This window comes from Desmodus rotundus, chromosome 8 (assembly GCF_022682495.2).
Source record: "Desmodus rotundus isolate HL8 chromosome 8, HLdesRot8A.1, whole genome shotgun sequence".
Lineage (NCBI taxonomy): Eukaryota > Metazoa > Chordata > Mammalia > Chiroptera > Phyllostomidae > Desmodus > Desmodus rotundus.
The window spans coordinates 10,350,413-10,368,349 of record NC_071394.1 but is presented as its reverse complement, the minus strand read 5'-3'; the positions used below and the strand labels follow the sequence as shown (position 1 = coordinate 10,368,349).

The 17,937-nt window shown below is 43.4% G+C and overlaps 1 protein-coding gene and 1 long non-coding RNA gene across 2 annotated transcripts in view; one reads left to right on the top strand and one right to left on the bottom strand.

Moving 5' to 3' along the window:
* LOC139441099 (uncharacterized) overlaps positions 1 to 17,549 on the bottom strand; it is an 89,462-nt gene extending 71,913 nt beyond the window's left edge. The window contains exon 1 of the long non-coding RNA XR_011651509.1: positions 17,146 to 17,549. This is a non-coding gene — a long non-coding RNA (uncharacterized lncRNA). The remainder of the gene's footprint in view (positions 1 to 17,145) is intronic.
* ZNF572 (zinc finger protein 572) lies at positions 4,205 to 12,413 on the top strand. The gene is made up of 3 exons (XM_024572498.3): positions 4,205 to 4,325; positions 8,371 to 8,483; positions 9,256 to 12,413. The coding sequence occupies exons 2-3, from the start codon at positions 8,405 to 8,407 to the stop codon at positions 10,191 to 10,193; spliced, it is 1,017 nt and encodes a 338-aa protein (XP_024428266.1). The 5' UTR covers positions 4,205 to 4,325; positions 8,371 to 8,404; the 3' UTR covers positions 10,194 to 12,413.
* Positions 17,550 to 17,937: the final 388 nt, after the last annotated feature.

Genomic DNA, 17,937 nt, shown 5'->3' with positions numbered 1-17,937 from the left:
AAAAAGTGTCCTAAGTCTTTCTGGGAGCATAAAGGGAGACTAAACTAGGGAGATGATACTTGAGCTGAAATGAGGACTGAACATTTTCTGTACAGCCGGAGGTAGGCGAAGGGATACGGGTAGGTGTGCCAAGAGCAGTGAGTGACATTGTGGCGGAGAGTAAGCCACAAAGGTATGAAAAAACAGGCTGTGCTCGGAAAACCACAAGCAGCTGGGCATCCAGTGGGAGGAACAGGGTTGCTAGAATGCGGCTCAACAGAAACGTCCTGAAATTTAGATCTTATCTAGTGGAGAAGAGGAAAAAATTCCCATTCCTTCTACCTTCTAAGTTCTCAACGTGGGTGTCTATAACAAAAAACAGATCAAGAAAAGAGAAACAAATAGAAGTTTATTGACATTTATACCTCACACACAGGGTGGGGAAAAAGTAGGTTTACAGTTGTGAGTACGTGAAACACAGAATTTATTCTTGTGTTATTATTTATTAATTATCGTATTATTTTTCCATATGAACAACTGTAAATCTACCATTTCCCCATTCTGTATACATGGGAGAGACTCGGGGCGAGAGTAACTCAAAGAAGTGACTTAGAACTCTGGCTTATATAACACCTTTAACAAAGAATAATACATCCGGAGAGAAATGACAAGACAAAGTAAAGCAGTTTAAGGCTTCCAAGGGAGGCCAACTGTGAGAAGGTAAATATAGGGGGGAAAGCTAATGGATTAACCTTGTCTGTAGACTCCTCTGGTGCTGATAAGAGAGGAGTCATCTTCAGTGAAGGAGACTTTACCTCCTGCCTTTAGTCAGAAAAAGGAGAAGGTAGAGAGAGCTTTTCCTGCATTTGTTGCTTTTTAATTGCCCTCAGCTCAAAATAGTCTTCATGTCAAAGAGGCGTATCTGGGGGGACGTAATCTGGTTTCCTTCAGCAGTAAATCCATGTTTGTGGCTGAGTAGTTTCCATAGCCTTCTTCCTTCCAGTAGTCTTTGAGGGGTCCAGAGACCTCTTACCATATTGTGCCGTCCCTATGCCCTTCAGTTTCAGCTGACATGATACTTTCGAAAATCTTCAGGCTTTTGCCATGGCAATACGTAATTCGCTCTACCAGACAAAAGCCACAAACACAAATCTTCAGGAGATAAACCCTTTTCCGCCATGGCTTCTTTGTGTTTCCTGTGGGACAAGACCCTAAGACTCTTGGGTATCCAACTGTTCAGCAGAGAAGTTTTTCGAGACACACCAGTAAGACCTGGAAAAGGCCATGTGTGTTGAGCAATGCCTGATATTGAATCTTTCCCCAGAAGCCATTTCTTAATTTTAACATTGTTTACCATCTGGACAGACTTGGATGAGAAAAACAATTTCTTTTTCAAATGCAGCGTGTTCTAGATCCCATATATTCAGAGTCAGTTCTTCAGTTTATCTCCCTTTCCTTGCATTTTGTCAAAGGCAGTGAGAAGAAACCAGATGGCCCTCCTAATATTCTACCTTGATCTCCTTAGCTAGAACAGGGGTCAGAAAAATACTGCTGATGAACAGGTTTCTCTTTTTTTTATACACATTTTTATTGGAACATACCCACACCTATATGCTAATTTTAGGCCATTATGGCAGAGGTGAGGAGTTACAGCAATGTGGTATGGCTCAGAAGCGTAAAATATTTACTATTTGGCCCTTTACAAAACATGTTTAACAACTCCTGACCAAGATCATGTAGGCCATGTAAGCACAGATAACAGTGTTGCCAAATTTCTGCCGCTACATAACAAGGATCCCTTTCCTCCAGCTTCCACCTTTTTTCACTTTCCTTTAATCCCTCACTGTTACCATTTTTAGGCTTTCACTAACACTCTTCGTAGGGACCTTCCTTTTTCTGCTTGCCACCTGTTCCCACAGGCAAAGCCGCACACTTTCAGTTTTTGTTAGAGTAGCACCACACCTCAGCACACTAAATATATTCTGGTTGTCCATGACTGCATAGCAAACTCATTCCACAAGTTGGTAGCTTAGAACAAAAAGAATCATTTTGTCACTTCCTCTCAGAGTTATGAGAGTAGACTGGAATCTGCTAAGTGGTTCCCTCTTGGGACCTTGTGTGTTTGCAGTATGATGTTGGTTGGAGCTAACATCATGTGAAGGCTATTTCACTTGAAGCCAGAACAATGTCACATGGCTTCTCCAAGTGCAACATGGTGTCTTGCAACATGGTGTCTGGGTTCCAACAGGAAACAGCTCAGCAAGAGAATAAGAAAGAAGTGCATATTATTTTCATGACCGACCCTCAGAAATCACATATCGTCACTTGTTCCATGCTCTGCTGTTTGAGGCAGTTACAAAAGGTTGCTCAGGTCCAAGGAGAGGAGATGTAAAAGCCACTGCAGGATGGAAGGAGTGTCAACAACACATTGGAAGCATAACATGTAGCACGAGAGACACCGTGGCAACCATCTTGGGAGACACCGTGCTACATAACCTGCCACTCATCTATGAGAAATGTCACATTCCTCTACTTTTCCAAATCAAAATAAGGTTGTCTTGGTTTGCTTTGATGTGCCCCACTGATAAGAGTTAGAGGAAACTTCACATCTATTCATATTCTTGACCTCCCTTAGAGTTAAACTGGAACTCTGAGTCTTCACACACACCAGAAATTTCCGGTAAAGGTCAGGGAAAGGGAGGTGACAAAAATGACTTCTGGGCTTCTGTATAACAAGATGGATGGTTGAGAGAGAGAATATTGGGAGACAATCAGGTTTGTTTTATTTTGTGTTTGTATGTGTACATGAGACAAGAAAGCAAAAAGAGTTTGACTTTCGACATTTTGGTTCTGGGGCATTATTGAGGTCTCTAAGACGAGATGTCAGGCAGAACATTGGTATAAGAGTGAAAAGCTCGAAAATCCAGCCTGGGCTGGAGATATACGTCTGTAAGTTGTCTGTGTAGGTGGTATTAAAAATGTAGGAGTGGCCCTGGCTGGTGTGGCTCAGTGGACTGAGCGCTGGCCTGCAAACAGAAAGGTCGCCAGTTTGATTCCCAGTCAGGGCACATGCCTGGGTTGGGGGCCAGGTCCCCAGTTGGGGGTGCACATTGATCTTTCTCTCCCTCTCTCTCTCCTTCCCTTCCCCTCTATCTGAAAATAAATAAATTATTTTTTAAAATAGTTTTAAATGTGGGAGTGAAGGAGATTGCCAAATGGGGAACATTTGGAGATAAGAGGGGAGAGGGTCTAGGTGGCCTTGAGGAGCGTCAACAATTGGTGAAGACCAGGCTTGTAATAGCCTGACTAGATGTGGAGAAAAAGAAGGACAGTGTGCCATCACCTCGAAAGAGTGTTTCTAGAAGGAGTTCTCAGCAGTGTCAAAACTGAAGGGAACAGAGAATTGAAACATACTGATCACGCTAACAAAGATGGAGTCCATTGGTAATCTTATTGTTTTTGCTGCAGGGAAATGAATTAAAAGATTAGTGGGAAGTGATAAAAACAAAACAGTGTAAGAAAAAAATGAAAGCTGAGGGGCTATTTTGGGATGGAGCTGGGAGAACTGAGAGGTTAGTCGATGGCATAAGGATGGCATAAGGGTGCCAAGAAGGTGGGAAAGAAGCTGAGTACCAGTGAAGGGCTTGTTTTAAATGTGAGGGTCCAGTCCTCTATTTTAACAGGAGGGAATAACGAGAGTGCCAGGGATGTGGACTTAAGTAGATTTGCATGTTTGGTGTGAAGAGATTGACTTCTATTTTCTCTGAACAAAAGCAGAGAGTTTAACTGTACCTCCGAATGTTAGTAACAACGGTGCCTTGTAAACTACTTGTTTTATATGTGGATGGATGCCTTCGCTCTCCAACTGTTTCACAGAGAGCTAAATGTACATATTGTACACCCATGTCCACATTGGTGAGAACTGAAACAATAGGTGCTTAATAAATGCTCGATTCCTTTTGAGTTTAGTGATGATGATAAATCTGATGGTGCCCTAGCAACAAGAAAAATATAAGCTCGAATCAGGCCCCTATGACAAGGCGCCTGAGAAGTGTGAGGAAGAGAATCACAGTACTGGAGTGACAGCCCAAGGAAATGAAATCCACCAGCTCTCTCCTTTTGGTCCGGGGCCCTCAGGGTTAAGATCAACGAGCACTGGCTGTCCCGGTTTCCTAGACAAACTCTAGCAAGCTGGCCGCGGAAGCTAGGGCGACTTCCGGTTCCTGTCTGGCTGTTTGAGAGTCCAGGACCCTGGGTTAGTGGGGTCAGAAGCAGTGGGGCTCCTTCCTCCGGGACATCTTGGCCTCCTGGGGGTGCAGGGCGCCTTCTGTGTAGCCCCCAGAACAGTAAGTTCCTCCGGGGGCGGGGGAGAGAATGGAGCTGAGGGCTGCGGGCAGGAGAGGAAACTGCACCGCCCTGACTGCAACAAACGGCCCGGAGGGGGATCCCGCTGTTGCGAGGGGCGAGGGCCCAGCCGCTCCCACCGCCCGGGCCACTGCGCTTCCCTCGCCTGCCGAGTCCCTTAAAAGATCACGTCAGCTGGTGACAGTCTGGTCTTGGGGAACTTCACCTCGCAGGACACCCCAACCTGTGGTCCCCGCCAAAGGTTCTAAATTAGCTAAGCTTCACTCAGTGCATTCAGGCCCCATCCCGATCCCCTGTGTGGGCGCTGACAGTGAAACTGGCATGCTCTGTAGAGTGACACCTTAAGAACAGCCTTTTTGTTTTTGTTTTTAATTTTCTTACTTGTTTGAGACAGAGATTTGTTGTTTCACTTATTTATTCATTGGTTACTTCCCGTATGTGCCCTGATAGGAGGTGGAGCCTGCAACCTGGCCTGTGGGGAGCATGGGAGGATGTTTTAACCAACTGTTTTAACCCAGCCAGGGCCCCAAGAACAGCCTTTTATTACCTTCATCGCCTTGCGTTTGCAACCCTTTGACAGAAGCAGTGCTTCTGTACTACCAAAGTTAATGGTTTCTTAGCAGGGAAAATGCCGGCACGGGGATCTGTTACCCAGTCCCTCGCTTCCTTTGTAAGGACTTTGACAGAAATATGTAACTCAGAAAGCAAAACATGTTACTCCATTTGAACAACTTTCTTCCCCTCCCTTAGGTGTCTTCCCCCCTCCCCCATTCAAACACCGGATATTTATAATTGAGACTAGTTTCTCCTTTTCTTAGAATAAATCCCTAATTGCTGAGGGTGTTTAGGGAATGCCAGCTCCATTTGGTATAAGATCTAGGGATGTAAATCTGTTCTCTAAAAATCCAGTAAGTATAATCTAAATAAAGGCCCTCTTTGAGGATCATTTGCGGTTTGGGGTCAGGCCCAGCTCTCAGCTTCCTGGTCTAGCATGCTGAAATAGCTGGGAGTGTGAGTCACCGTCCAAATAGACTTGGGCTGAATCCTGGTCTACCACTCCTGGGTTGCCTGGCCTTGGCAGTTTCAAAATGTCTTTTTTATTTATTTTTTAGGAAGGAAATTACTAACTTTATTTTTTAAGTATATTTTATTGGGTATGCTATTACAGTTGTCCCAGTTTTTTCCCCTTTGTCCCCATCCACCCAGTACCCGCTTTCCCTCCAGCAGTCTCCCCACTTAGCTCATGTCCATGGGTCATTCATATAAATATTTTGGCTTCTCCATTTCCTATACTACTCTTAACCTCCCCTTATCTGTTTTGTACCTACCAGTTATGCTTCTTAATCCCTGTACCTTTTCCCCCATTCTCCCCTTGTGATGTCCATTTCTATGATTCTGTTCCTGTTCTAGTGGTTTGCTTAGTTTGGTTCTTTTTACATTCATTTGTTGATCATTGTGAGTTTGGTGTCATTTTACTGTTCATAGTTTTAATCTTTTTCTTATGTAAGCCCCTTTAACATTTCATATAATAAGGGCTTGGTGATAAGGAACTTCTTTAACTTACCTGGGAAGCATTTTATCTGCCCTTACATTCTAAGTGATAGATTTGCTGGATAGAGTAATCTTGGTTGTATGTCCTTGCTTTTCATCACTTTAAATACTTCTTGCCAGTTCCTTCTTGCCTGCAAAGTTTCTTTTGAGAAATCAGCTGATAGTCTTATGGAAATTCCTTTGTAGGTTAACTCTCTTCTTTTCTCTTGCAGCTTTTAAGATTCTCTCTTCATCTTTAACCTTTGGCATTTTAATTATGATGTGTCTTAGAGTGGGCCTCTTTGTATCCATCTTGTTTGGGACTCTGTGCTTCCTGGACTTGCATGTGTATTTCCTTCACCTAAGTGTTCTTTCATTATTTTTTTCCAATAAGTTTTCAATTTCTTGCTTTTCCTCTTCTCCCTCTGGCACCCCTATGATTTGGATGTTGGCACATTTGGAGATGTCCCAGAGTCTTCTTACTCTCTCCTCATTTTTTTGAATTCTTGTTTCTTCATTCTGTACTGGATGACTGTTTCTTCCTTCCTTCGGTTCCAAACCATTGATTTGAACCCCAACTTCCTTTCCTTCACTGTTGGTTCCCTGTGGATTTTTCTTTATTTCACTTAGTGTAGCCTTCATTTCTTCTCTTACGCATTCGCTGCACTCAGTGAGTTCACCGAGCATCCTTATCCCCAGTGTTTTGAACTCTGCATCTGACAGGTTGGCTATCTCTGTTTCACTTAGTTCTTTTTCTGGAATTTTGATCTGTTCTTCCATTTGGGCCATATATTTTTTTGTCTCCTCAATTTGGCAGCCTCCTTGTGTTTGTTTCTGTGTATTAGGTAGAGCTGCTTTGACTCTGTCTTGGCACTCCTGTTACATTGTAAGGGGCGGAGCCTTAAGGGTAATGGCAACCCACTTCATCTGCTTTGTGGTGCTGTATGTGGGGGAGGGTTCAGAGAGGGAACAGTGCCGCTTGCTCTGCTCTTGCCCTGTTTCCACTCACTTCCCCACTTCCTGAATGTGACTGGCGTCCTTCTAGCTGCTGCACTGGTGCTGAATCCCAGAGTGGGTGGGTTTGTGTATGTTCTAGGGCTGTGCAGGTCCTTTAAACAGACTCTTCTGAGAGACTGGCAGTTTCTTCCACCACTCCAACCCCTACTGGCTTTTATAGCTAGAATTTATGATGCTTTATTTCCTGGTGCTGGAACTTTGGGCTCTCCAGTCTGACCTGGGGCTGGGATGGCTCACTCCCCAGGTGTCCTTCCCAGTTTTTATCTGTCACATGTGAATGTGGGACCGTCCATTCCTCTGGCCACTGCTGCCTCCCTGCCACCACCGCCTTGTTGCCCCCACACATCCTCTTGGACTGAGCTCCCTGTCTCCACCCCTCCTACCAGTCTGGATATTTCTTCTTTAAATCTTTGCTTGTCAGACTTCCATACAGTTTGATTTTCTTGCAGTTCTGGTTGTATTTTGTTTTGAGATTTGTTGTGATTCTTCTTATGGTTGTGCAAGGAGACGTAGCATGTCTATCTACGCCTCCATCATGGCCGGAAGTTCAAAATATCTTTTTTAGCTCATCTATAAAATGCTGATAACTGTTTATACACCTAGGAGGGATGTTGTGAGAATTAAATGAGAAATATTATGTGTAAATTATTCAGTTCACTTCCTGGCACAAAATAAGTACTAATAGGGTCAAAATTATAGTATATCCTTTTTTTTTTAATTTTTCATATGCATGCCTTTGTATATCCTTTTAGGCTTTTATTTTTCACAAGTTATATATTCTTTATAACTTGGCTAGGATGCCAAGTTCACATATAACTGCCTTCCAGTGATCACATTTTCTAGTCCCTTAAAGAAGGTCAGGGATTGTATTTTGCTGAAGAAGATGAAGTTTAGACTAAAATGGATATTGAGATTATAATAGACTTAGAGGAAAGGAAGAAGTCCCTTGTTAGATTTCTTTTATATTTAGGGGCTATTGTTTATAATCATTCTAGCCATGCTTTGTACTAATTTCTTGTTACTGGTTATAGAAATCCTAAGTTATTTTTTCTAAACTATACAGTTTTTTTTCTCATTAGCTGCTTCGTATACCTGCATATTAATTTCTTGAAGTCTTATTATTGGTGTCTTCACCTCCAACCCCCCAAAACCCCATTTTTTTCAATTAAAGTATTTTAAGATTTGAGTGGACAATTAGTATTGTATTCATTCTATTTTTTGAAGCTGGATCCTCAGACCTTACTGCGAAAATTTACTTTTTAAAATTATTTCCTTGGAAAAAGTAAATTTAGTTAACCCTTAATTTTAAACACGTGCATCTGAGAAAAGATTTTTCTAAAAGGGCTTCTAAAGACCATATTATTTCCAGTATTATTAACAAAACATTCTATACGTACAATTGTTGTGTTACAATGGTTGGGAAGGAAAGAAGACTAAATTGTAACAAATACTCCAAACATGACTTGTTTCCTTCTACAGGATTTCTGATTCCTAACCTGGTGTGATCACTGTGATGGAGCAAGAGAAAAAACTGTCGGTCTCAGATTCTAATGGCTTCATGGAGAGCGGGAGTTTGAAAAACTCTTTTACAGGTGAGGGATCAAGAAGACGATCTGAATACTTTGGAAATCCATTATAAGATGTGCTATAAAGTGTGTAGAAAGAACAAGGCATTAGAATGAGACAAACTTTTAACTTCTTGTTCTATAACTCATAAATTGTGTTAAGTCTTACAATCTCAGTTTTCAAGAAATAAGTGATAATATCTGCCTCACATAACGTTTTTAGGATTAATGAGACACTCTATGTTCTTAGTAAATACAGGCATACTACAGAGAGATTGCAGGTTCAGTACCAGATCACAATAAAGCAAGTATCTCAATAAAGTGGGTCATAATCGTTTCACTGGTGCAGGTGCTTGCCGTCAATTTGTAAAAAAATGCAGCATCTGTGAAGCTGAGTTCAATAAAGTGCGGTATGCCTGTAGTGGCTATCGTTGTTATTTCTGTATCTGCTCAGGTGTTATCTAGTTTCACCTCAGGTGGTGTGCTATGCAGTTTCTCCCCTACTCCAGTCCCCTCCCCAACTTTTTTAAGTCTTCTAGAATGAAGCTAGTGAATTTGTTTTAACTAAATATCTCCCTTGGCAATTGCTGACAACTGTTCCAATATTTTATAGTGTTGTTACTAAATACAAGAAATGCACTTGCTTGTGATATTAAAGAAGTAGAACTAGCTTTAAAAACGTTTTTATATAAAATAATTTACAAGTTTTTACTTGGCTATTTCCTCTCTTCCACCGCAATTCAGAATTCCCCTGGCAGACATTCGGGACTATGTTTAGAATATTTGTTTATTTTCGCAGGAGATGAAAGTAAGAATAATTTAGAAACTGTTCAACACAACAACCTTAAGGCAGATAAACTTAAAGAGAGAGCCTCAAAATGGTGTATAAATGATGGCCCACAAAACATTAAGCAGGAGGATACGAAAGAAATACCATTGACACTGTCCCAAGGAGATAAGACTTGGTATGATGGTTTCTACGAGAATGATGGCAAGTCAGAGAATCGGGAAAATTCTACAGGAAAAGAGGAAGAAAAACCCAGTGACCCAGGAGAACATGCCAATGCATCTGGCCAGCAGAATTCATCCTTCAAAGACAAACGTCATAAATGTTTTGAATGTTGGAAAAGCTTCAATAATAGTTCTCATTTGCGTGCTCACCAGAGGACCCACTCAGGAGAAAAACCTTATAAATGCTTTGAGTGTGGGAAATGCTTCAGTAACAGCTCTCACCTGATCCAGCATCTGAGAACACACACAGGAGAGAAGCCCTACCAGTGCGGGGAATGTGGGAAGAACTTCAGTAATACCTCCCATCTCGTTATCCATGAGAGGACTCACACGGGCGAGAAACCCTATAAATGTCCCGAGTGTGAGAAGAGTTTCAGCAGCAGCTCTCACCTTATTCAGCATTACAGGATACACACTGGGGAAAAGCCATATGAATGTCCTGTTTGTGGGAAATGCTTCAGCCACAGTTACGTCCTAATAGAACATCAGAGGACTCACACTGGAGAAAAACCTTATAAATGTTCTGACTGTGGAAAGGGTTTTAGTCAGAGTTCCAGCGTAATTCGCCACCAGCGGACACATACAGGTGAGAAACCCTACAAATGTACTGAATGTGGAAAAAGCTTTGGTTGTAATTCTACTCTAATAAAGCATCAGAGAGTACACACGGAGGTCTGTTCAGAAAGCATCCAGCCATGTAATGTGACAAATAGAGACATTTATTGAAGAAGATACAAGAAACATTGTACACAGGACAGTGATGCCTCAGTTCCCTTCAAAGTAGGCACCTTGGGACCTCACACAGTTCTCCCAACCACCATAAGCTGCCCTGTCATATTTTCCTGAATCTGAACAGTCTGAAATTTCTTCCCTAAGATGATTTTCGTTTGGGGAAAGCCAGAAGTCGCACGGCACCAAATCTGGGCTATAGCAGGCTGAGTCACCTGCGTGATTTGATGTTTTGCCAAAAAACTCAGCACATGACGTGATGCATAAGCAGGCATGTTGTTGTGATGAAGCTGCCAATCACCAGCTGCCCATAGCTGTGGCCTTTTGAATCATAGAAGTTTCCACAGAGGAACGTTCAAGCTTAATGCAAAATTTGATGCAGATTCATTGCTCTACTTGCTCAGCCTATTAAAGGTGACAGCCACACAGTACACATGCTCACTCAACAGTGACTACTGCCTCTGCTGACTAGTACAGTGATGTCATTGTTCACACACGCGCATTCCAGTCCACTCTCCTTGGCTGTCAGGTTACATCGATGTTGCGCAAACTGTTCTTGCTATGTTAACAAGGCTGAGCCTTTTCCGGACAGACCTTGTTTAATGTGGAAAGAGTTTTGGCCATCTCAGTAGACATCAGAGGACACGTGCAGGAGGAAAACCTTTCGGTGGTTCTGAGTGCTGGAGAACCTTTAGTCAGAGTTCACCCTGGTGATTCACCAAAGGACTCACACAGGAGAGAAACCTTACAAATGTCCTGATTGTGGTGAGTGCTTCAGTCAGAGCTTAACCTTACCAGGCACTGCGGGCCCCACATGGGAGAAAAACCTTACCGATGCACTGACTGTGAGAAACGCTCAGAAGTGCCTACCTGTCAGTATGGGGAATTCACAGAAAAGTCTTGAGTCTCCTGAAGTTGCAGATTTTCCTCATGAGTGGACTTTGAAAAACTGTTCAGGGTAACTTGCCCTTATCTGTTCTTTTTCAGTCCCAAAGTCATCTTCCTCTTAAGTCCCAGAACCCGTTTTTCTTTTTTTTTTTTTTTTTCCTTTTTGGACCTTTACAATTAAGGTATTCTCTGATCATTATGCTACAAAGTATTTTTGGCTTGTTTGCCAAAACATCTAGAAAAAGTCAACCTCTCAGTTTAAGGATGGGAAGACCCAGATCACCAGATCAGTGAATCTGCTGTGAGAGATACTGTCAAGAATGGATAAAAAGAAGAAATTTGCTTTGATCTAAGGAAAGATAGGAAGAGCTTCAAAGGAAAACCTAAAGCATAACCCTAAAGCAGTGACACCTGAGAGCTGGGGGCCGAGCTTGCCATTGAATTGCCTTATTTTCTCTTCCCTGATCGGGTGGCGATAAATCATTACTGGTCTCAGGGATTTACCCAGAGAAAATTCTTTTTGAACAAATAACCTGATTTCCTGGCTGTTTGGCTGGGTCTTAAGGAAGAAAGGATTCCTTTTTTTAAAAACAAAAAATGCATGTTCAATCAATGAACATGAACTTTTGTAGCTTTAGAACTGTACTAATACAGTAGTCACTAGCCACCTGTGGCTATTTAAATTTATATAATTAACATTAAAGGAAGTTTAAAATCCAGGTCCTTAGTCGTACTAGCCAAGTGGGTCATCTTTGAAGTTAGCCTCAGAGACCTTGGGTGTCTTTTGAGTGGCCAGAGGGGAAATAAAGGCAGGGCCCTCGCCATTACAATCTAACAAAGAACTTAATACAGAAGGCCGGAAGCAAAAGGAAGACATGTCTCATCAATTAACTCAGCAGTCCTGAGCCTGGTCTGGTAAGCTTGACAGGGGCACCAAACATCACAAGCAAAAACAGCACAGGTGGAGGGGAGTCCTTGAGACTGCTGGGAAAGGGGGCTTCTGTAACAATTTCACTAAGACAAAAAGCCTTTACTAACTGAGAAAGAAAGCCTTTGTAGCTGTACGTTATTCCCAAGATTTAGAGCGGGGGAAAGGAGGGAGAACTTAAAAGCTAAGGTCAATAACCCCTGAACCCCAATAGTCAGTGTACTTAGATTAGCTAGGTACCCACTTGTAGCCTCAGCTCAAGTGTATAGAACTAACTCACTAACAAAACTTACAACTTTCTTTCCTCTGTATGTGGGACATTTAGACTAGCTGGGTGCCTGCTTGCAGCTTTGTGCTTGCGTATATTTCATAAATAAACTTGCTATTTCATTTCCATTATACATGTTTGTCTCTCGATTGAATTATTCTTTTGTGATCAGGACAAGAACCAAGGTAAGTGGTGGAGGGTGGGCAGGGGTCCTCCTGACTTGCGTCTCTCTCTGGAACATACTTCAGTGCTGTGTCTCAGATCATGGCTCCGATTCCACCCTTTGTCTCCAGCTTTGTGGACCGCGGGGAGTAACTGTCTCACCAGCAACGTTTTATTGCTGGTTTCACCTTCAGGGGTAAAGGAGACGCAGCAATGCCATAGAGGAGGGGTATTCAGATATAGTAGGTCTGTGTTCAGAGGCAGAAGCAAGGATGAGACCTGAGATGCGTGCTCAGGTTTACCTGTGCTCCTGAGACTGAAGAGGCACATCCTCCCTCTGAATTCTTCGGCATCCCTGCATGAGTAGGGGCCTCACGGAGGTGTCTGGGGTTAATCCTAAGATGTGCAGGGACCTCATAGGGAACTCCCCTCACTGTAATGTAACTTTGGCTTGTCAGGGGACATGCAAGATAAGGGTTGGTTACCCAGCCCTCTGAGCTCCCCAGCTGTTTTAGACCAGCAGGGAAAATACCGAGACACGTAAGAGAGCTGAGGATGACCAAAGGTTTAATGGATGGTCTTTGGGAGCCCCTTTCATAAACAGCACACTTTGACCCACTACTGAAAATCCCCTAGTCTTTTCTGCCTCTAAACCATGGCAGGGAACAGTAAGTTTGAATCATTAACCTGCTGTAACCCTGCTCCATCTCTCCCCCAACGGGTAGTGCATTTGTCAGGTGAACGTCTTGCTCTCTCTTCCTCAAGAAATAGTCATGCCCCTTCTTGGGCACAACCCTTTTGTTTCCTCTAAAATTCCAAGGGTCCCAAGGAGACTTGCAGCCAGGAGAGTGGGGGGCTTACCCCTGTTCCTGTCTCCAGCCTCCCACTCCCACCCTGGCCCAGCCTTTTGCTGACTTCCAGGTGAACCAAAGCAGCCTGCCTGGGCTCTCTCGGGTTACTTCCTCCACCCTAAGTCTTTCCTTTGTTTCACTGTCCCCAGAAGCAATAACTCCCCCTCCCTCAGTGTGCAAAAGAGAAAAGTCTGGTACTTTTAAAACTGAAGTGGCTGAAGATCTCCCAAGTACCCCCACTCCACTCCTCCAGCCTCCTTGCAGTTGTCAAGGTTACGAGATAACAAAACAGCTCACTTTTGAGCACTATATCTGCCAATGGGGAAAAGAACTTTTATTTCTGAATGAATTAAATAGAAACTAAAAGGGACTGCATTTTACAGAAAGTCTACAAATTGAAGGTTTGTAAAAAGGAGTCTTGAGAAGAAATTATATAAATAAGCTAATACAAAATTTGGTTGGTTCTTATCACTATGGTAAGTGGGGGAAAGTTTCCTATATCTGCCTAGAAAGCAAAGTATTTAATTATGTGTCATAGTATGTTAATCAAATGCTTGATTAGCTTTCAAAGAAAATTCATGTCTCTTAATCCTGAGAACTGAAGTTTTGTCAGCCTATATTGGTATTTCATGCCTTTTATTATCACCTTCAATAGTCAAATATTTCATAACCTATTCCTTAGGTCAAGTATGTTTGGCAAGTTTTCCAGGGCTTAAATTTTAAGTCTTTTTCTTAATCTAGAGATGGCTTTGGGGTATTTCAAAGCACTCCTGAAATATCTCAAGGATTTATTCTTCTTACAAAAGAGAAATTTTAGACTAATCAGTCTTGTTATACTTAAAATACACGGACAGCTTTGTCAAACAAATTACATAAAAATCTCCCAAAGTCTGCAAAGTTCTAATATATTTTCATTTCTAATTCTAACAGTTATTTTAGAATGTTGTGTCTTGCAGAAGGGACTTTTGCAGGGAAACGGGGACAATTAAGGTGATAATAAAAGGATTTACAAAAGTACACAAACATCAACCCTAAGTCTGCCAAGGGCCAAACGCTTCCAGGAATACATCCACTCGCTGAGCAACTGATAGAAATAGCCATCAGGGTTTTTGACAACCAAGATGGCAAAGGAAGAGCAAGAGCCACCACCACCCAATAGAAACAGGGGCTCACTTATCAGGCGCAGCTTTAAGCCCTATACCCTCTCAGGGTACCCAGCCCCCAGAAATCCAGGGAAGGGGAGAGGAGCCTCACCATTGCCCATCCCAGCTGGACAGTCTTGCTACCATCTTGTGGGGCAGCCTTACCACTGCCCATCCCTTGTGTTTTTTCTCTTCTCTCCCACTGGTACCTCCTGAGAGGCAAAGCCAGATAACAGCTATATTGAGGAACTCCTCTCACTGGTCAAAGGAAGACAGGGACAAACACTGGAAGGATCCATCCATAACAGAGATGTCCATTCTGGATACTCAGGGTCTCAGATCTCCGAATCCTGAGCCCCTCAGGCTATGACCTGAAGACATTGAGCTCTCTAGCCTATTGTGTTTCCTCCTTCCAGACGTTTCTACATCCATCCGTAATGGAGACATCTGTTTTGGATAAAGCAGAGTCTCGGGTTCTAGAATACCAAAACTCTCAGGTTATGACCCCAGATGTAGGCTCTCTAATCTTCTAGTGTTTCTTCCTTCCAGATGGGAAATCAGGAGTCCATCCCAGGTGGAACCCCACTAAGCTCTATCCTTTCCAACTGGTCACAGCTTGACTCTAAACTAAAGAAGGAAAGACTAATATTTTTTTACTGCACTGCTTGGCCTTATTATCAGTTAGCTGATGGGGAATCCCAGCCAATACATGGAAGCTTAAATCACAATACCATATTCCAAGTTAATGACTTTTGCAAACGCCTAGGCAGGTAGTCAGAAATCTCATTGTACAGGGGAACTGCGCTCCAAATACAAGCAAACTCTTACTACAGTACCATCCGGAGGCCATTCCATAGGCACCTCGCCTTCTCCACCCTCCCCTTTAGAAAAAAGCCGTCTAAGGGAGGTGCCCTCAACATCTCCACCACTACTCCCATACCTGGACATTCAACTCAATTAGCAACCCTCATGCCTTCTGGTCCTGGGCCCTCTTACCATTAGTCAAGGCCGCAGGAGAGTATGGCCTTCAGCTAGAATGTAAACCCTTCTCCCTTGTAGAGCTTAAACAAATTAAGGCAGCCTTGGGAAGCTACTCTGACAACACAGATAAGTACATAGGTGCACTCCAACACCTTACCTTAGCTTGTGAGTTAAGCTGGAAGGACACTATGGTTGTCTTAGGGCAGCAGACCTTACCAGATCTTGGACAGGAAAAGTAATAAAGGAAGCCAGAAAACTTGCTAACTCACACCTATCTGTTGGCAAATATCCCACTGGAGAGTCCTAAAAGGGGCTACGATGACTTCTCCTAAAAATGGGAAAGAAATCACTTTCTAATTTGCATTAAAGCAGGCCTCAAGGCAGGCTAACAAATGGCCATTAACTATTTCAAGGTCTCAATTGTCATCGAAGGCCCGGATGGGAATCCCACCACATTTTTAGAAAGGCTAAGACAGGCACTTATCAAACACATCAATCTAAATCTGGAACCATAGGAAGATCGGGTCATGCTGAAAGAGAATTTTCTAATGCAATCTGCTTCTGATATTAGGAGAAAACCCCAGAAGCTTATCCAGGAACCTGGAGTCTCCTTAAATGAAATGTTAACCACAGCCAATAGTCTTCTACAACTGGAATCAGGAGAGAGAGGCCAGGGCTCAGGAGAAGGAGAAAGGAAGGGAGTTATGCATACCCAAATTATAGCTGCCTTTGTGGGACGGCCACATCCCACTAGCCCTTCTGGGTCCACTAGCCCTTCTGGGTCCACTGCCACGGACACAAAGTGTTTACTATGTCAAAAGACAGGGCACTGGGCCAAGGAATGTCCAAACTGACAAGCCACCTCAGACACCATGCAGTAAGTGCAAGAAGGTGGCACTCTAGTCTCTGGGACAGCAGAGCTCCCAGGGCCTGAGGCTAAGACTGTCTTCCAAATGTTAACTCAGGACTGAAGCTGCCTGCCCCAGTCGGCCGCACCTCAAGAGGTCAGCTTTACTGAAGTCTAGGGTACGCATGGATGTGGCAGGAAGGGCAATAACTGTCTATTAGATACTGGGGCCACCTCCTCTGTCCTTACTTCCTTCTCTGGACCCCTCTCCTCACAGTCCTGCACCATCCTAGGAGTATCAGGAAAGCCTACAGCCAGGACTTTTTCTTTACTTTTAAATAGACAAATTCACATAGACATAAGTTAACAACTAAGCTGAGCTGTCCTCCCACAGGAATTTAGGGACAGCCCTCATTTATTTAGACAAGCATTAGCAGAAGACTTAAGGGATCTGTTACCTGAGTGGTGTAGCCTAGCAATCCGATAGGTAAATAACCTACTTATCTATTTCCCCACAGAGGAAAGGGCGGTGAAGTATACTACAAACCCTGAATTGTCTTACACCATTAATCTAGGACAGGTACAAAAAGCATTATAGAAGCATAGAAACAAACTTAAGGAAGGCTGTTACCGAAAGGAACCCATTGGGAAGAGCCCAGATACTGTTACCGAAACAAGACCCCTCCCCCTGGGTCTTTCTGTCACTGTGGGTTCTTTGCCCACCACTGTGTTAGGAACTGTGGCTCTCAATGCCTGTTTTGTAAAAATGAAAGGAATTATTTATTCAAAAGTTATATAGGTTTAGAGTAATGACAGAATGTCGCTGTTAAAATCCCAAAGTCCCTTTAAAACACACACACACACAGTCCTGCTTCCACTTACCCAACCAGGCCAGTCCTGGGTACTGCATCTCAGGAAAAGAATTAGAAGTCTGTAGCTCGGCTAGACTCCTGGTTCCTCCCAGTAATCCGTACTTAGCTGGGCAGGTCTCCCGCAGTCCCCAGCACCATCAGCTGTGTCACTGCCATCTCCAGTTCTTAATCCAAAACCACGTGGCACCTCCTCATGGCTCACCAGCAAGAGTCCTTTCACCCTTTTGCTTCTTGCATGGCCTCACATTGTCCTCTGTCATTGTTTCTGTCCCACATGGCAACCTGCCTTTAGTTTAAATCCCAGCCTGGAATCTCCTCTGTAACCCCATTTCCAACTCCTCCCACAATCGACTACACCTGCTAGCACTCCTGTATTTTTCTGCCTTTCTGGCCTTCCATAGTTAGTCCAGCAGGTGTGGCCCTGTGGTGTGGAATGAACCATCTCCAAACTCTTACACAGGTGCAGTAACCAGGGGGAGCTGCCTCCTAGCTACACCACAGGTCAAAGTCACACCCATCTCCCTAACTAGCCTGCTGTTATTGATATACAAAATAACTCTCAATGGCCCTGCTCCAAGTCTTCCATCTCCCAGCCAGACTTGTGGGGGGTGGGAGTGGCTGGCTGCACCCCGTTACAAGGCTTCCAACACAAACAAGTTAAACCAGGGGACATAGTCTATTTAAAAGTTTAAAAGGACAGTTCCCAGTTTTCAACTACAACCCTCGTGGGAAGGACCCCTCCCTGTTCTTACGTCTTCCCCAACAGCCATCAAGGTCCCTGACATTGCCAGTTGGATACATC

Coding starts and splice junctions, on each gene's coding strand:
- ZNF572 (XM_024572498.3), top strand. CDS start 8,405: ATGGAGCAAGAGAAAAAACTGTCGGTCTCAGATTCTAATGGCTTCATG. Junction 8,484..9,255: donor TTTGAAAAACTCTTTTACAG/GTGAGGGATCAA, acceptor TTATTTTCGCAG/GAGATGAAAGTAAGAATAAT.